This window comes from Elephas maximus, chromosome 2 (assembly GCF_024166365.1).
Source record: "Elephas maximus indicus isolate mEleMax1 chromosome 2, mEleMax1 primary haplotype, whole genome shotgun sequence".
Lineage (NCBI taxonomy): Eukaryota > Metazoa > Chordata > Mammalia > Proboscidea > Elephantidae > Elephas > Elephas maximus.
This window is the reverse complement of record NC_064820.1, coordinates 17,875,432-17,897,545: the sequence shown is the minus strand read 5'-3', so window position 1 is coordinate 17,897,545 and position 22,114 is coordinate 17,875,432. Positions and strand designations below refer to the sequence as shown.

General features: G+C 47.4%; 1 protein-coding gene across 4 annotated transcripts in view; it reads left to right on the top strand.

The window, feature by feature from the left end:
* The window catches only part of ANKH (ANKH inorganic pyrophosphate transport regulator), a 169,871-nt gene that overhangs the window by 119,961 nt on the left and 27,796 nt on the right, over positions 1 to 22,114 (top strand). For all 4 annotated transcript variants that reach the window (XM_049861323.1, XM_049861315.1, XM_049861328.1 and 1 more), the window contains exons 5-8: positions 3,074 to 3,244; positions 5,172 to 5,306; positions 8,579 to 8,671; positions 13,871 to 13,966. In XM_049861323.1, coding sequence (XP_049717280.1) covers positions 3,074 to 3,244; positions 5,172 to 5,306; positions 8,579 to 8,671; positions 13,871 to 13,966 — 495 coding nt within the window. The remainder of the gene's footprint in view (positions 1 to 3,073; positions 3,245 to 5,171; positions 5,307 to 8,578; positions 8,672 to 13,870; positions 13,967 to 22,114) is intronic.

Here is a 22,114-nt window from a genome sequence, read left to right as displayed (position 1 = left end):
AAATTAAAGATGGCCTCGTTTCCCAATTCTGTAGGAAAATTAAAGCCAACAAATTCTTCAACTTCTGGCCATGAAACCCCCAAGCATCCTCCCGGTTTTGCCGTCCTTGTCAGAGAGGAAGTGGTCCTCCTCCCGCAAGGGCCACGCGCCCCCTGCGCCTTGGGTCCTGCCCTGTCCTGCCTTGATAATCCATCGATAATTAACGGATTATCAATGACCCATTCTCTCTCCCAGATCTTTTCTCTTGGCATGCCAGCCTGCTCAGAGACCCACCATCTTCACACAGCAGGAACAGCAAGGATAACAAGCTGTCAGGATCCTACAGACCTCTGCAGTGACAGTTCTCTATCACCTCATAGTTTAACTTCTTGGCAGAGTGGTTTCTACTCACCGCTTCTATTTTTTCACTTCCTCTTCACTCTTCTACCTCCTCGAGGCTGGCTTCCACCTGCACACGGTTCTTACTAGTGACCTCCACACCGAGTCCAGTGCAGCTTCTGTCATCCGACCTGGCCTCTCACAGCTCTACCCTACCTGAGGGCTACCTCCTCCATGAGACAGCACTTGCCGTTGGCTCTCCGCATTGCGGTCCTGGTGCTTCTTCTATCTCTGTGACTCAGCCTCCTCCATGGGCTTGTCAGTGTCGAGGTTCCTCCTCTCTTCTTACACTGTTTTATTCATGAAGAATCTAATTTGTGCCCTAGGTTTATACCATCCATAACATGATTTATGGTCTCCAAATAAAAACCCTGGTGGTGTAGTGGTTTAGTGCTACGGCTGCTAACCAAAGGGTCGGGAGTTCAAATCCCCCAGGCGCTCCTTGGAAACTCTATGGGGTAGTTCTACTCTGTCCTATAGGGTTGCTATGAGTTGGAATTGACTCGACGGCACTGGGTTTGGTTTTTGGTTTAAGGGGCCCTGGTGGCTAAGCGCTTGGTTAAGCGCTTGGCTGCTAACCAAAAGGTTGGCCATCTGAACCCACCCAGCTGCTCCATAGTAGAAGGACCTGGCAATCTGCTCCTATAAAGTTTACAGCCTAGAAAACCATATAGGGCTGTTCTGCTCTGTCACACGGGGTCACTATGATTCAAAAATAGACTCCATGGCAACTAACAGTGACAGCCATCCCCTCAGAGCTCCGAACTGTGTTTCTGACGTTCTCACTTAAATACATCAAAGGCCTGAGTTAATGATCTTTCTGTAGGAAGCATTTCATCCTTGAGTCCCCATCTCAGGGAATCCCTGGCACAACCAGCTGCTCAGACCAAGGAGCTACCCTCAGAGCGCCTCTTTGCATCACCAAGCCTTGGAGGTTTTAGTCCAGGCTTTTCTCGAACCTGCCCAATTCCTCCCATCTCTGCAGCCCTCACCCACCTCCCAGGGCTCATCCTCTCCCACCTGATCTATTACAGAAGCCTCCTCTCACCCCGTCCATCTGCCCTGCCTCTCCTCCACCCATGTGCCCCTGTAGCCACCAGGATCTTTTCCCAGTAGAATTCTGGCCTTCCCACCACCGGCTTCTTCTTGTTCATGTCGTGTGCCAAGGAGTCAATTCCAACGCTTAGCGACCCAGCGTGACAGAGCAGAACTGCCCCAAAGAGTTGTCTTGGCTGTAATCTTTACAGGAGCAGATCACCAAGTCTTTCTCCTGGTGGAGCCGCTGGAAGGGTTCAAACTGCCAACCTTTCCATTAGCAGCTGAGCACTTAACCATATGTGCCACCAGGGCTCCTTACCGCCTACTTAAAGCCTGCTTTAGAGATCGCTTCTTGGTGTCCTTGAGATGAAAAGCACAGGGAGGTCATCTATCTTGTTTCCATCACGGAGTTCTGCTGTTTCCTTGGTGGGGAAGGGGCTTTGGCGTGTGAGTGCGCCCCAGCCTGTGGCCGCTCACCTGGCGGTGCTCCCAGCAGCCTTGCTTCCACACAGCAAAGCCGCACCTCCGTCTGGCCCGTCTGGCCACTCTAGTCCCCTGAGGATGTATGTGTTCAGGTCCGTCTCACTAACTGGGTTTGAGAATGACAGCCTGGGCTCACGTGTCGGTCTACGCTGAGAACAAATCGCCTTTAGCACCTAATACTTTATTTCCTTCAGAGGCGTCTGTCTGCATTGTCCTGCTCTCTGTACTCTGCAGCAGTCGATGTCCTGATACTGGAATCATGCTCATTCGCCTGCTGCTTTTCTTACTTTTCTTCGTGGCTGATTTCTTGGTGATAGAACCATCGGGAGAATCCTTCTCTGCTCTGGGTCGCTCAGTTGTAGTATATTCTACATGCCTATTTGCCATGATTATCTGGTCGTTAAGGTTGATCTGGCTCAGGAATATCCAGACCCACGTCCCTACTTTTGCAGTCAGCGGTCTTCCGACAGTCCGGGAGGACTCGGGACAAAGGCTGGGCTGATTCTCTGGTTTCCGCAGGACTGGGCGGTTCATACATTGTTGAATTTGCTCTAGAGACCTCCTGTTGGGTAGAGATTGACACTTTATTATTAATTCAGTCTCTCCTGACTCTGGTTATTTCAACTTACCCTTTCATAAGTTATAGTTGACCTTTTGATTTAGGTTGTATTATAATAATTAATGTCAGTATTTTTGCAGCATTTTTACTGAATTGATCTTATAACTATTATTGTCCATTTTTCTGTCATCATTGATCAACACTGTTTTTTCCTCAGTGGAAAGTAACTTACGTCCTTTCGGAGGTGAATTACATGTGCACCTCAGCTTCCCAGCCTCAACAGGCAGAAGCTCTACCACATTTGGGGGGAGAAGCTCCAAAGGTCCCCGACTTTTTTCAGTGATAGCCTTAACCAGATGCACAGCCACCGTTAAAGAATCTCTGTAGTGAATGTGACAGAACGATCGGCGTGCCTTTCCGAGAGATCCCAAACACCTGAACCCGAGTCATGCCGGAGCAGCACTGAGTCAGAGCCCACGCTCCGGTCTCTATATCTGCATCAGAATTGACATTTTCGCTCAGCGGTGTCTCACCTGGGTGCCAGAGGGTGGGCCTGTGCTTTGTGTGGCTGCTCCTGTCTTCTTCCTGTGACTTGTCCTTCCTTCCCTTCTCTAGGTTGTTTTCGTGGCCATTTTGCTGCACAGTCATCTGGAATGCAGAGAGCCTCTGCTCATTCCAATCCTGTCCTTGTACATGGGCGCACTCGTCCGCTGCACCACCTTGTGCCTGGGTTACTACAGGAACATTCACGACATCATCCCCGACCGCAGTGGGCCAGAGCTGGGGGTATGTCTCCACCAATGCGACAGCAAGCTCTCAGCGCGTTCGGAGTAAAATGAAAGCTCACTCCAGCCCTCTGTACAGTGAGGCATTAGCATGATAAGCACACCCAAAAGCCAAATGCTAGGTAGCACCCACAGGAAGAGCAGTCAGAGAACTAATGAATTCTAGACATGGACGAGATCTTAGAAGTCATTACTCAGCCTCCTTATCTTCTTATGAGGAGACTAAGGCACAGTGAGTCATGTCAGGCCAAGGAGTAGAGACAACATTCATGATTCTTCCTACTCTCTGTTGCCAAAAGTAAGGTATTCTGTAGTCGGCAAACATTTTAGGACCCTGGCACCTTTGAGGAGCCCTGATGGCACCATGGTTGAGATTTATGACTGCTAACCAGAAGGTCAGCAGTTCAAATCCACCAGCTGCTCCTTGGAAACCCTATGGAGCAGTTCTACTCTGTCCTTTAGGGTCAGCATGAGTTGGAACCAACTTGAGGGCAACAGGTTTGGTTTTTTGGGGTTTGACACCCTTAAATTCATATTTTATATATTTTTAATTTCACAGCAGGGATCCAAGCTTAGTTTATATGTTACCCGTACTATTCAATCTCAATCTGTTATTCATGTGCCTTCTGTGGACCAAGTAGAGCATTAGTACATAGGAGGACACAGAACATTTTAAGATACGGTGTCTACCCTTAAGCAGCTTTGAGTCTCATTTGACACTTAAGACCAACACTGAAACAACAATTAGAAATGAATCCAAGACCGCGCATAAAGTGCAATGAGAGTACAAGAGCCACTGGGCTGAGAGAAGGAAGATACTGTTGGAGGCTGCAGCAGTCCAGGAAGCTGCCCCGGAGGAGGTGGAGCTTGACACGTGCCTCGAAAGCTGAATGAGCTACAAGGAAGGCATAATCTTACATAACTGGCCAAAGCATTCTTTTTATCATAAGTACAAACAGTATCTGATTTGTGAGTTTGCAAATTTTTTCTACCCATAGGTATTAGACATCATTTGGGTTTGTTTCCATCTAGCTACAAGACAGATCTGAACGATGACATACATCGCTAAATAAATTGCCACACTCCACCCCCAGATCCCACCTTTGACCACATGTTACTTTCATCATGTCAATGCAGTAATTGTATTTATTGACCACTTACCTCCATCCGAGGTCAGGCCATCAATAAAATCCCATCTAATTATTCCCATCACTAGGACAACCACATCAAATTGGTTTGACAGCCCATCTGTTAACGTTCAGCCAACGGGAAAGGAAAACAAATGAAAGTGGCTGAGAGGGTTCCATAATGTATTTCCTGTCCTCATGAGGAATCAAAACCAAAGTTGCATAATGAATTGCTTTTCCTTTTCATGCTTTTATTTTGCTTATTCTTCTGAACCATTTACGTGACTTGACAAAGAGCTTTGTGAGTAAGAACCGCTGCAGTAGGTTCATAGAGTGTCCGAATAATTAGGCACATTTATAGGCACTCACTAATTCCAAAATAAATTAAAGTCTTTTTTTTTCCTGAGAGTTACCTCTTACTGACTGGCTTCTAACCAGTCAGTTTGATAATTGAAACAAAGAGTAATTTCAGACCTGTTTCTCGGCCCATGGCGTTGGGTCTTACCTTGCTTAGAGTGGCCTTGAATGAAAAAAAAAAAGTGTGGATCCATCAGGCTTAAGTGTATGTTCTGATTTCATAGGCACTTGCCAGCCATCTGAGTTAATTTCTAATAAAGCTGTATGAGTTATTTTAGTTCAGCCTGGCCTGTCTATAGAGGCTTTTCCTTATGTTATTTTTAATAGTTAATTGACTGATGATTGACAAAAAAGGAAAGGTGTTGGCTCTGATTTTTTTTTTTTTTTTTTTCCCTATTCTGTCTCTTGAGTCGAGTGAACTTTTTTCTCTATTTCTTGACGCAGGGAGATGCAACAATCAGAAAGATGCTGAGCTTCTGGTGGCCTTTGGCCCTCATCTTGGCTACCCAGAGAATCAGTAGGCCCATCGTCAACCTCTTTGTTTCCCGTGATCTTGGCGGCAGTTCTGCAGCTACGGAGGTAGGGCAGTTTCTGGGTATGTGGCACTCTGAAAGCGGAGGTGTCTTTACAAATTTGCCTCCAATTGATCTTGAGAGTGCAAGCATTTCAATATGTTAAATTATGAGATACACTCATACTAAGAAGCCGTGAGGATCTCATTGAGCGTCTTCATGTCTTACATGATTGTGGAAGAAAACATCTAGTCTATCCTTCTCTTTTACCATGAGGAAACTGAGGTACAGCAAGGTTAGAGACCCAAAACTAGCTAGAAGCTGGGCTAATTTGAGGATCCAGGTTCTCTGACTCCCACCCAGTGGCTCTTCCACTTTTTCCGTGAACTCAGCCTGTCACCGCTTGGCTGCAATTGCAGCAGATGGTGGAATGTACCACACGGCCACAGATGAAATGAAAATATCCGTGGGTGAAGGGCTGGGGCCTCCATTTTGACCCAGCCTCCTCACACCTTTTCTTTCCACACCTTTTCTGTACCACCCAACCTGTCATGACTTCGTGTGCTTTTTAGCAGTCTGCCCTCATCCACTGAGGAGCTTCTTTATTTAGCCACTCAGAACTCAAATCTATCCAGAAACTGGCAGCTTCTTTAAAGAAAGATTTGCATCACTTTTTCCCTCCTTCAAGTAGGACATGAACAAATAGAATGACTTCATTTTGCTTCCTCCTACAACTGCCCTCTGGAGAGTTCATCCTGTCCCTGGGACTGCTGATCCTGACGGAAGGCCGGTGTCTGCTCATCAGGGCCTCCTGTTTACACGGTGCTTTGCAAGAGAGCACCCGTGAGCCATGAATGCACCGTCAGCAAGTCTCCGGCCTCGGTCTCCTGCCAGTTTCCATGTCCCGGGAAGCAGCTCACATTGGCTTGGAAAGAGAAGCACATAAATCAAAAGCAGAGTGCCCACTCTTGCCTCAGTTTGTTCCTGAATTTTGTTTTTTAATCATGAATGTCTTCTTGGGTGGCTTCTGCAATACAGCCACTTTTTCGCTTGAGGAGTTGAGTTTAAGTTGCCCAGGAAGGAGAATATGACCCCCGTCATCTGTGTGCTAAGAGTCCGTCTTCCTTGAAAGAAATAAAATAAAGAGTCGGGCAAATTATATATTAAAGCAGTTTCTAAATTGATCTCAAGGGCAGAGAGCCGCGCGTTTGGTGGAGAACCACACTTATGGACCATCTGCTTATGTGGCCAGCATTTACATACATGTCGACTCCCCAACAACTCTGTGCAGGGGTATCATTATTCTCGTTGTTCTGCTGAGGAATGGGAGGCCCTGAGAGCTCATGCCTCGCACAGCTAGGACGTGATCCAGGGAATCCAGGTCTGCCTGGTTCCACAGCCTTTCTCTGCCACCACACCACTTCCCTCATGGTGGACTTACCTCATGTTCCTAGCACCGCTGGGCATGGCTGTTAGGTGACAGATTTGAACTCTGCCAACTTGTAGGTTTGAAGTTTTTGCTGTTTGGTTTTCTTTTTTTTTTTTTTTGATTCACATGAGAAAAGACACTCCCTTCCATGGGGAGGAAAGTTAATAGCTTCATGTAAGAAGTATTCAGTTTTCTTATATTAAAAACCAGTGGGCTGTTCTGATTGCACTGGTTGGAAGGGAGTTGAGTTGGGGGTGCCACAAGGCCAGAGACAAACATGTAACATTAGCTCCCTAAGGATGGGATGCAGGCAGAGGTGGAGGCCAGACGAAGGGTATCCAGAGACTGGGGAGGGCTGTACTTCTCACTTTGAGATGAATCGGGCTAGACAACTCTTCAGACAAAGATTAAACTGGACTATGAGACGTAAAATGATACTGGTGAGGAGTGAGCTTCTTGGCTCAGGTGGACACATGAGACTATGTGGGCAGCTCCTGTCTGGAGGCGAGATAAGGCAGAGGTGGACAGGAGCTGGCTGAATGGACACGGGGAATACAGGGTGGAGAGGAGCGTGCTGTCACATTACAGGGGGAGCAACTAGGGTCACATAACAATGTGTGTATAAGTCTTTGTACGAGAAACTAACTTGAATTGTAAACTTTCACTTAAAGCACAATAAAAAAAGAAAATATTCTTATGATATATATAATACATATTTATTGCACAATTCTTAGAAAACAAAGAGTAGAATATAATTGAGAAAATAAAAACCATCTGCAATCCCATCACCCAGAGTTGCTGACTGTGTGTATCGTTCCAATATTTTTGTGTATCTACATTTTTATGCAAATATGAGATACTACTACTCATTTCCATTTTTCTTTAATGAAATGGCAAGGATATTTTCATGTTATTATATATTCTACTCAAATATAATTTTAATCAATGTCCAAAAAAAAAAACTGGGCTAGACAGAAGAGCTAGATGGTGCCTGGCTACCACCACTGAGTGCCTTGACAGGGATTACAATAGAGGATCCTGGACAGAGCAGGAGAACAATGTAGAACAAAATTCAAATTTACGGAAAAAAAGACCAGACTTGCTGGTCTGACAGAGACTGGAGGAACCACTGAGACTATCGTCCCCAGACACCTTGTTAACTCAAAACTGAAACCACCCCTGAAGTTCACTGTTCAGCCAAAGATTAGACAGGCCTGTAAAACAAACAATAACCTCCCTGAGGAATGTGCTCCATAGATAAGTATATGAGACCAAATGGGCAACACTTGCCCAAAAGCAAAGATGAGAAGGCAGGAAGGGCCAGGAAAATTGGACAAATGGACACAAAGAACCTGGGGGTAGGAAGGGAAAAGGGGGGAGTGCTGACACATTGTGCGGATTGCAACCAGTGTCACAAAACTATTTGTGTATAAATTTTTGAATGAGAAACTTAATTTGCGCTGTAAACTTTCACCTAAAACACAGTAAAGTTAAAAAAAAAAAAAAAAAGAATTGGGCTAGACTAGACTAGAGGATTGGGTTTGCTTAATGGAAAGAACAAAGATGTTGGAGTCTGGTGACCTTGGGTTGAAATCTTGGCTTCTGAGCCAGCTCTCTGAGCCTGTTTCTCACTGGATTCTTGTAAAGCAAGACGCATCCTCCTTTCTCTGAGGTCCACTCTGTTGGCACTCCCCCGCAGACAGCCCGCACCTGTGCCTTAAAGCGCAGCTCTGTGTTATTGTTACCCCCTCCCTCCTGTCCTGGGGCTGGCCCTCTGGCACCCAAAGTTGGGGGAGCTGTCAGCTGTGACCACAGCTGAGACCGCTTGTTGCCACGTGGCTGACGGCAGCACTGGAGGTGCCTTCTGCTGATGCAAATGCCAATTCCACTGACTCTCCTTCCTGTTACAGGCGGTGGCGATTTTGACAGCAACGTATCCCGTGGGTCACATGCCATATGGCTGGTTGACGGAAATCCGCGCTGTCTATCCTGCTTTTGACAAGGTGAGCACCTGTGTGGTGTGATGTCTGAAACACTCGTCTGGGTCACTGGCGAGGAGTGTGGTGCCGTTTTTCAGCCTCACCTCCCTTTGTCAGGCAGTGTTGAAGGAGACCATGGAATCTTTTCCTCCAGAAAAAACAAATGAGCACATTTAGGCTTCCGGTGATGCCGCTGCTGTAATGCATTTCCAAATTACCTCCCCATTGTCACCTTTAGGATATTCCAACTGAGAAATTATTTGTTTGCAAAGGGGAAAATAAGCTCTCCAAAGATGGTTTTTAATATGGCTTTTGTTTCTGTGGTCTTTACAGTTACAGCACTAGCTTACTGACAACCCGCTGCTTCAGCTCACAGCTCAGTGCTTGAGCTCAGAGGCGTGTCTCGGTGTGGTGGTGTACATCCCACACAAGTTGTCCACAAAGCAAGCCTGGGTCCAGTTTGGTTTCCATGTGGCCAGCTTACGCCAGCTGAAAACCTCTGTGAACAGCAGCTCTGTTCCCTGACCCCTCTGCTGACACAGCCCAGGGAGGCACGTAAGCCTTCTGACCCGCAGCCTGTGGCAGGGTGGGCTGTCCTACCGGCTATTTAATAAAATCTGCATTTAATTAAAGCTTAATTATTTGAACCTGTAGACTTTTGACCTAAAATGAATGCATGGCAAAGCACACCAAAAGAAAAAAAAAAAGCTATTATACAATATCTTGTCATGAAAACTAGGAAAGATGAGATACCCTGCTACTTGTACTCTGAATAGTGACTTCTTTGCCTTGGTTTTCTATGGAACTAATTCCGAGCAGGAAACCCTGGTGGTGTAGTGGTTAAGTGCTATGGTTGCTAACCAAAAAGTTGGCAGTTTGAACCCACCAGGCACTCCTTGGAAACTCTATGGGCAGTTCTACTCTGTCCTATAGGGTCACTATGAGTCAGAATCCACTTGACAGCAACAGGTTTGGGGTTTTTTTGTTGATCTTGTTAACTCAGAGCATTGCTGATACCAGTTCATCTTCTCCCAACAAGAGTCCTGTGAGGTGAGGCAAGGAAGCCTCTTTGTCGGGGGTCCCAGCAGATCCACTCCGGAAGATTGGGCCCTGTGGCTTTGAGCCTGGCTAACGCTGGGCTCCCCCATTCCTCTTTCCTGACACCCCATGGGCACATGAAACCCTGGAAAGCCACACAAATCCAGGCCAGCCACAGACTGCAGGAGTTCCTACTTCTTCACATGGCCACTGGCATCTAAAAGGCCACCCTGAACTGTTTGTGGGCCTCTGGGAGGGGCAAGACCTCTGGAGTGGGAGCCAGGAGGGGTGTCTGACCTGCCTCCCACCCCACCTTCACCCTGACCCAAGGGTATCCCCATGGGCAACTCCTGACAGGGATGAGGTAGAGGTCAGGTCTGGAAAGATGCCCTCCACTATCAGTACTTCCTCTTCTCTGATCCCAGGGTTCACAGGCAGTTTTCCCACTAGTGCAAGCTCATGCAAACATACACACACACCTCTGCTCACACACCCCTAGCCACGGCGTTCTTCCACACCACCCAGCCCCCATGCTCATTTTCATCTCTATTGCTTTCCTCCTCCTTTTTCATCCCTGCTCAGCCATGCAGCTAGCTCACCTCGGAACACAGTAGGGCTTCCCACCACGCAGCCTAACGTGATGGGTCGTGGTCTAGCCCAAACTCAGCTGTGTGTAGACTGTAAGGACCCGCAACCTACTATAAACGTCTAGTTACAAAAACGGCTTCCACTCCTGCTTTGCAGACCTTAGAGAGTGGACGTCAGGACGCCTGAGTCACTTTCAGGAGAGCCAACCTCCATGTTTGAGTTTCATTCAATCTAGTGACAGAACCGAGTGTTTTCTTTTTAAGGAACATGAGTATAGAAGAAAATCCCGGAAAATCGAACTGTCTATAGGTCTTCCTGCTAAATTTCAGTCTAGTTCTCGGAGAATAAGATGATGTAATAAAACTGGAAAAGAATAGCAGGTACTAAAGTGTTAGAACCTCCTCGCTGTGAAAGTCACGTCTGAAATTGGCTTTGGCTCCCACGGAATAATAAAATTTAACAATACAACACTGTACAGTTTCTGGAGAAGCATCCAAGAAAAGCAGTGTCTTATTCATGCTCACAGAGGTTAGGAGCCACAAAAAAATTCCTCTAACAAGCGTACCTCTAGCCAGAAACTCAGATTACTCGGAACCCTTTGAAAGCCCCACCCTTTGTTTCCATGCCTGCTGGTGAGCTCCCCCAGGCCACTTGTGTGACTGCTGTCTATTCGCCAGCGTTTGAGACCCCTCTGTGTGCACTCCTGGTGGTGTAGCGGTTAAGTGCTATGGCTGCTAACCAAAGGGATGGCAGTGCAAATCTGCCAGGCGCTCTTTCGAAACTCTATGGGGCAGTTCTACTCTGTCCTATAGGGTCGCTATGAGTCAGAATTGACTAGACGGCACTGGGTTCGGTTTTTTGGTTTTGGTGTGCACTCGGGAAACCCTGGTGGTGTAGTGGTTAAGCACTACAGCTGCTAACGAAAAGGTCGGCAGTTCGAATCCACCAGGTGCTCCTTGGAAACTCTATGGGGCAGTTCTACTCTGTCCTATAGGGTCGCTATGAGTCGGAATCAACTCAACAGCAATAGGCTTGGTTTGGTTTTGGGTGTGCACTCTGGAAGCCCTGGTGGCATAGTGGTTAAGTGCTACAACTGCTAACCAAGAGGTCAGCAGTTGAGATCCACCAGGAGCTCCTTGGAAACCCTATGGGGCAGTTCTACTCTGTCCTATAGGGTCATTGTGAGTCGGAATCGACTGAACGGCAGTGGGTTTGGTTTTTGGTTTGGTGTACACTCTGGAAACCCTGGTGGTGTAGTGGTTAAGTGCTACGGCTGCTACCCAAGAAGTCGGTAGTTGGAATCAACCAGCTGCTCCTTTGGAAGCCCAATAGGGCAGTTCTACTGTGTCCTATAGGGTCACTATGAGTCAGAATCGACTCTGTGGCAATGGGTTTGGCTTTTTCTTTTCTTTTTTTTTTTCTGGTGTGCATTTCCAGGATTTGCTACATGACAGTTGAAATCCTTGGCTTCTTTGTGGGCTGCAGAATAAAGTATTTAAATTTCCTTGCATAACTCCTGATGGTTCTAGCCAAATATGAACTGAGACTTCCTCTAGTACCGATTCTCTGTCATTTTCAGTTATCATCTAGGAGAGAGGGTGTTCCTGAGCAGATTGGGCACACAAACGGAAACACAGATGCTAATCTAATAACACATTTTAGTTTATTCCAGCCATATTTGCAAAATGTTTGCTATTTTAAATGGGATAGTACACCTGAGGAGCCCCAGCAGCACAGTGGTTAAGAGCTGGGCTGCTAACCAAAAGGTCAGCAGTTCGAATCCCCCAGCCACTCCTTGGAAACCCCATGGGGCAGTTCTACCCAGTCCTATAGGGTCCCTATGAGTCGGAACTGACTCAACAGCCGCAGGTTTTAGTGCACCTGAAGAGGTGTAGCTCACTGTCATCTCACCTGGGTGGCGTCTGGGTTTTTGTGAGATTGCTTAACTCCCTCCAAAGTGGCCTCTTTCTCACCCCACCAGCCGCTCACCACCCTTACAGACTCCTGGGGTGATATGGACACAGAGATCTCCTGCCCACTGTGATTTTTACTCTGTGATGTCCACAGTCTAGTATTCAGAAAACAGATACATCCTGGAGACTGTTGTGGGCTGCCAGCAGGTCGATTCCCACTCGTGGAGACCCCGTATGTCACAGATAGAACTGTGGAGACCGCCGTGTATCACAGATAGAACTATTCTATACGGTTTTCTTGACTGTAATTGTAATGGAAGCAGGTTGCCAGGCCTTTCTTCCGCAGTACTGCTGGGTGGGCCCAAACCACTAACCTTTAGGTTAGCAGTCTAACCATTTGCAGCACCAAGGGCCCTTGCCCTAGAGACTAGAGTTAAGAAAATGTAAGATCATTTAGAGGTTCGAGCTGGTGGCATTGCTAAGGGGAAGGGCCTGGAGAGGTTGCCTCATCCTCCTCTTAAAGGACAAGTCAGAGCGCTTTCCAAGTGGCCCATGTGATAGCTCTGCTGCTGTGTCCTTATTAGGTGGTGTATGGAGCCAGGTGTGCAGGGTTTGTTTAAGTCAGCCCCAGGACTAATTGGCTCCCTAATGAGGTGGGGGTTGTTTTTCTTGCTGGTTTTCACGGCTGAGAGGCCAGGCGCTCTGATTGGGAGCTGGATGTGCTCAGCATGGAGCCGTGATGGCCACAGGTTTGGAGAAACAGAAGAGGCCTTCTCAGCCATCTGCATTGTTTGCTTAAAATTCAATGTAACAAATGGTTTTTTAGGACCTTGTCTACTCAAGAACAAGTGTGCTAAGTGCTACAGGGGCCCCAGAGATGGGTAGGACCCACAGTCCTTTAGCTTGCAGGGGGGTTTGAACGCGTGCCCCACTGAATGCAGGATAGGATGCCACACCTGCCCTTGGAGAGGTCCAGACGCCAGGCGTTACAGGAAATGGGGTCCAGTGTTGGTGGAGAGGTCAGGGATCAGAAAGGCTTTCAGGAACAGATGGGCCTGGAAGAAAGGGGTGTGTTTGCATGTCAGATGATCCAGCAGGGGAAGCAGAAGCACAGAGAAATGAAAGCACAGGTGTGTTGGGGAAGAGAAAGACGCCCCATTGGCTGGGACGGGAATATGGGCTGAGTGTAACAGTGGGAAAAGTGAGTCCACTTTAGAATAAGAGCGCCTGGAGTGCCCTGCCGAACTTATGCCACTTTGGAGGGGAGGAACGGCCCTGAAGGTCACTGAGAAGGGCCATGGCATTTAGGGAGTTATCCGTGGTGGCCAGACACAGGGTCCACTGGGGCCGGGAGGGGATACCTGGGACAGGTAACAGGCTTCGGAGCTGGAGCCCTGAACCAGGCAAGATGAGCAGCCTAGCACCAAGGAGAGGGGCTGGTTCAGGAGGTTCCAAGGGGCATTCAGTCCAGAATCCTCTCTGGTTAATAGTCATGTACAGAAACTTGACGGCCTTCTGAGAGAGCCTCAATGTGACAGCCGTCCTCAAAGCTGTCATTTGGTAAAATCTGTACCTTAGACACATCAGATGAAACAGGAAAGAACTGCTCCTGCAGATCCACGTGTGGTCAGCCAAGGGTAACCCTGAACCCCGTCGTCACCACTGTCCTTCTCCTTACCCCTAGAACAACCCCAGCAACAAATTGGTGAGCGCCAGCAACACCGTCACGGCGGCCCACATCAAGAAGTTCACCTTCGTCTGCATGGCCTTGTCGCTGACGGTAAGGACAAGGGGGAGTTGCGGTTTTAAAGGGCGCGATCTTGTATTCCATAATGTGATGCAGATTCATCAACAACCACCTCAAAACATTTTCTTCCCAAAATATGAACAATTGTCATTCGAGGAGGGCAGTGAGTCTGGTCACACAGCATCTCTTCTGGCCGTTTTCAGGACTTCTTAGGCCCTGAAGAAAGGCAGGCTGCCTGTGATTTTTATGCGTAATTTTGTCTTGCTGAATAATTTCCAGCCCATTTCAAACATCCACAGTCTATAACCATCCCTGTCCCTTTTCCAAATGTAATTGGTGTTGTTTGTCTCCCTGTTAAATGGTCCTTTCCTAGTTACATTTCTGCAAATGTATCCTACTTAGTTGTCATTCAGCAAATACTGACTAGATCCCAGGCCCTGTGTGTGTGCCACGGACACAGCTGTGAACAAGCACGGACGTGACCCACAATGGCCAGTGGCCATGTGCATAGCCTAGCTAACCTACAGCCATCCAGCTCACACGTACAGGGTAATGTTCAGAAAACCTAAAGTGTTTACTTGCTGTATCATCCGAAGCACATGGCACGTTATTAAGGCTTGCTTATAACATGTATCAACAGTAGCAAAAAACAGCATTTGTTTATACCCACCAGCTGCCATCGAGTGGACTCTGACTCGTGGCACCTCCACGTGTGTCAGAGCGGAGCTGTGCACCATAGGGTGTTCAGTGGCTAATTTCTTGGAAGTAGACCATCAGGCTTTCTTCCAAGCGCCTCTGGGTGGACAGGAAGCTCCAATCTTTCAGTTAGCAGCCAGTGCTTTAACAGTTTGCTCCACCCAGGGACTCTTTGGAGTATAAATGTGAAGATGAGAATGGGATAAACTCGGTTGGGTTCTGCTTGTTTGTAGTTATGGTTACACATTTCCTGTTGAGTCCCATCAAAAATCTCCGTTTATATCAGACAATGTAAGTATGTTACAGAAACACCTGGGTGTGTGCAGTTCTCCTTATAAGTAAGTAACTGAGTGGGCTTGAGGCAACAAAAGGTGCTGGGTCGTGCTGGTAATAGGAACATCTGTCTTTCCACCATTATCAAAAGAGCCCTTTTCTTGGTGAGCACTGTTAGTGGTCCTTTAAAATCAAGCCCTACACACTTTTTAAACTTTTGGTGGACTTTTTTTTTCAAAGGCCAGAGCTTAATACTTGATCCATTGATCTCCCCCTGAGTAGATGTAGCAAGACAACATGAGATAGTAGCCCATCGCACAACAGCACCAAGGCCGCTGAGTCATGGCTTGTGTCGTCACCTGCCTCCCACCGTGCTGTCTCCCATAAAACCCGGGGTGGTGGCTGGCACATTCCAGGGCCACCTCAGCAAGGAGGCATTCTGATAGCCTGCTGTGCAAGGCAGGTCAGGCTACCCCAGGCAACCCTGCTGCCTGTTCGTGCTGCTCCCTCTGTGGTGTGCAAATTTTTCCATAGTTCCCTAAAACATGAACAAAACACCCAGCAACCTTGAAACTGTTCAAGAACATTTTAGGAAAAACAGAGCTAGTTTCCATTCCAGGAACAGACCTCAGCTTTTGGAGACTGTTAAGTGACTGGAGGTTGAGTTGACTCTGATGCCAACTTCTGTGACTTGGACCTCATCAGCGTAGAAAGTTAGAGCTATTGGTTGTTGCTTGCTCGGCGGTCCAGATACTGACCTGACCTCCTCTGTCTTCTCTCGCTCTTTTCAAGAAGCATCTTCCCACAGCAAGAGTTGGGTCCAGTGGAGAACTTTACTTCACTGGGTGTAAGGGTGTTCCTTCTCTCGTTCAGTTTGCTGGCAGTAATTTATACCTCTAAAAAGTTATCCTGCAACAAGTTTGTTTTGGAATTGTAACTGCTGAAGATCTGGGAAATGCCTGTATGTCTCATGTAGAGATTTTATTTATGTAAGGATTTTAATCCTAAATCGAAAACCATCTCCAGCTAGAAGTGTCTCAGGGTAGATAGTCACCACGGAGACTCAGAATCTTTTGTTGGAAAAGACCTTGGAAATGAGCTAGTCAAAAACCATAATTTTTCAGAAAAGGAAATGAAGAGAATGAGTGGCTTATCCAAGTACCCAGTAACAGAACCAGCCAGCTGGAACTCAGCTTTCTGGTGTCGTTCTTTAGTGCCCTTTGCTCTGGGCCACACTGTTTCCAGAAAGTCAGGACAGACACCTGGTCCTAGTGCCCCGGAATGGTGGAAATAGTGGTTTCTTAGAATATTGAAACCAGTGGCGTTTGAGTCTGCAGCTTACGAAGTGTTCCATCCGTCGTCTTTGTGATGATTCAGTTGACCCAACATCTTGGCTAAAGGAATTGTCATTCAAAGAAGCCTAGAAAAAAATGAAGGGATTTTTCAAAATTAAAATGTTGAACTCCCCTTCTGGTGTGCCGTTGTCAGTTGTTGCGTGGTCAGCTCCGACTCCAGGCGACCTTGTGTACGACAGGACGGAACGTCGCCTGGTCCTGCACCATTTTCGTGACTGTTGGTATATTCGTGTCCGTTGCTGAGGCCGTTGTGTTAGTCCGTCTCACTGAGGATTTCCCTTGTTATTGCTGACCCCTCTACTCTACTAGACATGATGTCCTTCTCTAGCAGTTGGCCTTTCCTGACGACATCCCCAAAGGAAGCAGTCTGACATCTCACTATCCTTGCTTCTAAGGAGCAGCATTCTGATTATATTTCATCTAAGGCTGATTTGTTCGTTTTAATGCATATATACCATTTTTCTGTGGTGGCGTAGTGGTTAAGAGCCACAGCTGCTTACCAGAAGGTCAGCAGTTCGAATCCACCAGGCACTCCTTGGAAACCCTATGAGGCAGTTCTGTTCTGTCCTACAGGGTTGCTAGGAGTCGGAACTGACTTGACGGCACTGGGTTTGGTTTGGGGGTTTTTTCGTATACCTTTTTTAGCACTTACCAACCTCTACTTCTACTCTAAGGTTCTGAACTTATTAAGGCAGCGTCTGTGTCATAGTCATCTTTATCACCAGAACCTAGCCTACTGCCTGACACATAGAAACTGCACAATAAATGTTTCATAAACACAAAAATCAACCAAATCTCAGCTATGAGATAAAGGGCCAGACATCTACCCATAGCACCCACCCCTGGTGAGCGACAGTCTCCTTACTTAGACTCCGTTTATCCTATATTTAAAGCTTTTAAGAGGCTCTTTACTCTCAAGTCTATTTTCTTTATTTAATTTTAAAAATTGCTAATGTTAGGGAATTAATGTAGCAGAGGTCATTGAAACACTCAAGAGAAGCATATTTGGTGCTATTCCAGTGGTTGATAACTGTGCGCAAAGTAGAAACTCTGTGATGATCTTCTCCATGCGTCTTGGAGAAGAGCTCACTCCTTGAATCCTGTGGACACTCTGCGATGTAGCTTCTTTTCAAAGGGAGACCTTTACTATCCAGGACAAGCAGCCATTCTTCCCATTGGAATGGGCTCAGTCCTTGGGTTCTGGCATTTTGGGTTCAATGTATCTGTCTTTGCCTGTGAAAAATATGGCTAAGTCACTTTTTACAATTAATCGATGTTAGTTGCCATCAAGTCAATTCCAACTCATAGCGACCCCATGTACAACAGAACGAAATGTTGCCTGCTCCTGCACCATCTTCGTGATCATTGGTATGCTCAAGCCCATTGTTACGGCCGCTGTGTATTTTGAGTGCCTTCCAAGCTGGGGGTTCATCTTCCAGCAGTATATCAGACAATATTCGGTTGGGAGCCATAGAGTTTTCAATGGTTAATTTTCAGAAGTAGACTGTTAGGTGTTTCTCACTCGCCTGTCTTAGTCTGAAACCTGCCCACCACGGGTGACCCTGCTGGTATTTGAAATACTGGTGGCGTAGCTTTCAGCATCACAGCAACACACAAGGCACCACAGTGGGACAAACTGACAGGTGATGGTGGTGGTTACAATTAGTGTTGTTATTGTTGGTCATAGTGACCCCATGTGACAGAGTAGAACTGCCCCAAAGGGTTTTCTTAACTATAATCTTTACAGAAGCAGATCGGCAGGTCTTTCTCCCGTGGTGCCACTGGGTAGGCTCTGCCAGTCTCTGAAATGCTTCAGTGACATATATTCATGTATTCCCTACCATAGATTTTAAATTTAGAGTATCTATTCTACTCTAAAAATCAGTTCTCCCCTCATACTCTTGTCCTGAAGGATTATTTTTAACCAATGACTCGAAGGGCAACAAAAGTTCCCCGTCCATTCGGAAGAGATGAATTTGAAGGAATGAAGAAAAATAGAAGTCCTTGCTCTTACTGGTAGCATCTTGCTTTCAGTCCTTGGGAGCTGCCTGTCAGCATGCTCAGCAGGAGAGCGCTGATTTCTTCAACCATCTGATGGGAGCAAGGTGAGAAAAAGGGTAGCTGTAGTCAATCAAGAAGATAAGATTCAAAATGGTAGAGTGGTCAGATAAAAATTAATCCGCTCAGTAGCAATGGAGGGGTGGACATAATGCAGACCAAGGCTAGGAAGGTGAGCGTGGCTGGACAAGCTGCTGCGTTGGGGGACGGTAAACCAGCAGTCCCAAAACACATACAGCTTAAGACCATTTGGAAGAACAGCTTCAGATAGGATGCCTGAGTGTGCAAATGTACAGCATAGTGGCCGTGCAGAAAAGAGTACGTGGCCAGCTAGTGACCAGAGATGCAAGCGAGAAGGCAGCACTGCCAGGACCAAAGCTGCAGCTGGTGCTGAGAGCAGAGGCCAGTGGCCGCTTTGGCCCAGAACCTTCCACAGAGCCCTGGTCTCCATCAGGTATGTGCCTGACTGTAAAGTACAGTGATAATTTAAAAAAACAGTTGTCATTGAGTCAACTCTGACTCATGGTGACCCCACGTGTGTCTGAGTAGAACTGTGCTCCATAGCGTTTTCAATGACTGAGTCAAACCTCTGCCAAGGTGCCTGTGGGTGGACTCAAGCCTCCGACCTTTTGGTTAGGAACCAAGCGTGTTAACTGTTTGTACCACCCGGGGACTCCACAGTGATAACCAGGATGTCCTAAAAGGTGGGGCTTGTCTAGCTGGACAGTCCTGGTGACCACAGGCTGAGGGCGGCAGCCATGAGCTCACCACAAGGGAGCAGGAACAGCCATCTTCCTCTTGGGGAAAGGAACTGGGAATGCTGAACTTGAGGAAGTGCTCTGCCTCGTGTAAACCCTCAGCTCTGTCCTAATTCCCTTGGGATCCTACACCTGAGGGTAAAATAGAAACCACTAGCCAGCGTGGGACCTGTCCTCCCAACAGCCCTTCTGGTGAGGAAGATGCATCCCAGAAGGGTAACGGGCCTGCCTCCCTGTCCTGGATGCTAGGCCAATTCACAGAAGCGAGTGGATCACGTTGCTAGGTTTACCAAATTTGCTGATTACTCAGAACTTGTTTTGTAAACTCTATTTAAAGCTCATGGAAACCCTGGTGGCGTAGTGGTTAAGTGCTACGGCTGCTAAGCAAGAGGTCGGCAGTTCAGATTCGCCAGGTGCTCCTTGGAAACTTTATGGGGCAGTTCTCCTCTGTCCTGTAGGGTCACTATGAGTTGGAATCAACTCGACAGCAGTGAGTTTGGTTTTGGGTTAAAGTTCGTAGCAAATCAAATTAAATGGGGAGGTTTTAACAGCTTTCAGTGATTTTAGTTGACCGCTTCCCATCTTGACTCCACAGTAGCATTTTAAGGACGCTTGATTTCTCTCTGTTCAAGCTCCATGATGCACTAGCTTTGGGGAACTGGGTGCGGCGGGGCGGGGGTGGGGTCTGCGCCTGGAGAAGTGAGGAAGGATCCATGCAGATGAAGGCTTGGCGGCTGATAGGCCTCCTCAGCCCCTTGGTGTACAGTAGAAATGTGTCTCCATCCAGATGGATCTTGGTGAGGAGAGCTATCCGGGCACTTTTGTGCAGTGAACAACCAACACAGTCAATACCCAGCCCCCCTGGATGCTGAGCTCAGAAAAAGTCAGAGAGGGGGCAGCCGAGAGTGAGGGTCAAGGAAAGGGGGAGGCTGAAGTTCAGAGAGACGGGTAGCAGGAGAGTTGGAAGAAGGGGAAGATTAAGGTCTGAAAAAGAGGGGCGATTGGGAGTCAGGCAAGGGTGGGGCGCATGGACAGAGGTGGAGGTACAGACAGGTGGGAGAAATGGGGGCAAGCCTGACCGCTCAAGACACCGAGAGCCTTCCCTGCCCTCCAAGGCCCTGTCAGCCCTTTAGCAAAAATTGCTGTGAACTTCATGAAAGTTAAAAACAGGTAAGTTTTGTTTTTTTTTTTTTTTAAATCAGTAAATTTGGCAAATTATCCATTGGCCAAATGGGTTACTTCACAGGTTTATCTTTGGTGAACGGGCCTGTTTCAGGAAGCCGGGAGCGGAGTGACGCTGTCACCAGACTTCTCCAGAGTTGGCTCTGCCCAGTCACAGGGCTGTGCCGGGGCCTCCAGATGGCACCCTAGTTCCTTGGCAGATGGTGCTTTTTATTTGGCCCCTCTTGGCCTCAACGTAGAGAGGCTGCTCTGTGTGTGTGTGCGTGCGTGTGTGCATGCGTGTGTGCACGCATGAGTGTGTGTGTATGCATGCGTGTGTGTGTGTGCGTGTGTGTGTGCGTTGCTGTCACTTCAGGCACAGAGAAGGAAGCCTGCAGCCATGCCGTCAAACCAGGGTATCTGTAGACAGTGGCTGTTGGTGCTGAAGGATCTGGTTCTTTATAAAAAAAAAATTAAATAGGTCTTTGCTCTGGACCTTTCTGAGCCTTGCTTTTTGAGGTCAGTGGGTGCTAGAAGAAGACCATGAACCTGTGGCTTCCTGCAAACACCATCACGGTGCTTGTCTTGGTGTGCAGCTGTGGCCTGCATCCGTGGTGGCCAGCCCTGCAGTGCTCAGCCACGACACTGACCTGCAGTTACCTACACCTTCTGTCCCAGTGGTTCTGAAAGCAAGGAATCTTCTAGACATCAATTAGGGCCATATGGATTGACTAAGCTGACTTAACCTCGGAGCCTTTTTAAATTTTTCCTTCACTGAGTGGTACACGGCCTGAGCTCAGAGCATCCTTATTTTACCTGAAAGAGCCAATGACTGAATTTCCGGCACTGGGTCAGACGGCCCACTTGTTCAGGCGCAGTGATGTCAACACACTTCCACCATGACATGAAATTATTCCGGGGGTCTCTTCATACCTTCTGAGCCCAGCAGAACCCTGAAAGAACCTTGACGTGAGGCTGGTAACAGTGCCTCAACGGTCCAGTCTCTACAATCAGTACCAGGCTGTGTTCAGGCTTGTCTTGAACCTTCACTAAGAAGTAGCATGAAAAATGTTTCAGCTCTCACCAAAACCAGAAGTTTCCCACAGAGTCATGGTGCCTACACCATGGCCAACACCTCTGAACTCCCCCTGTGAATCAGTGCGCTCAAAACCAGGAATGGGTTCAGATTCAGGGCTGCGTGTTACACAGTAATGTCTGTGGGGCCCTCATACAGTCTGACTGGGCTCTTTGTGTTTTCTAGTTTAAAAAGGGGGTGGAGAGCAGAGGGAGAGGGATTCCCTCAAGCTTGAATCCAGGGCCATGCAGTTCAGTGCTGAGAAAGGTGGGCCTCGGAGCCACAGTGCCACATTCAAATCCCAACTCCACCAGTCACCAGCTGGGTGGCTTTGGGAAAGTCACTTAAAAGTCTGTAAGCCTCAGTTTCCTTATCTGCCACGTGGGATGATAAGAATACCCACCTTATAAGACTTTAAAAGGGATAATAGCATAGTACCTGGCATCCTTTAAGCAAAGAATGCTATCAGCTCCGCCACCAGGGTGCTCGCTCAGGGAGTCCCAAACATGTGGGAGTCAGAGCTAGGAATAGGCAGCTGGGTGTGTAAATAAAAGGCTGTTGGTATATTCAATGCCAACAAATAATTGTTAAAAAAAATTATAATATTTTTAGTTTAAAATATATACGTATTTAAATATATGTGGAAATGTATATCCTTCTAAATTTCTGTGAGATTATTTGGTGTTTTAAGAAAATCAGTCTCATGGTAGATATGTACACACCTTCCCTAGACAGAGCCCCACACATACATTTGACACATGTGGGCCCCATTTTTCCCCGCCGGGACAGGCAGTGCTCACCCCAG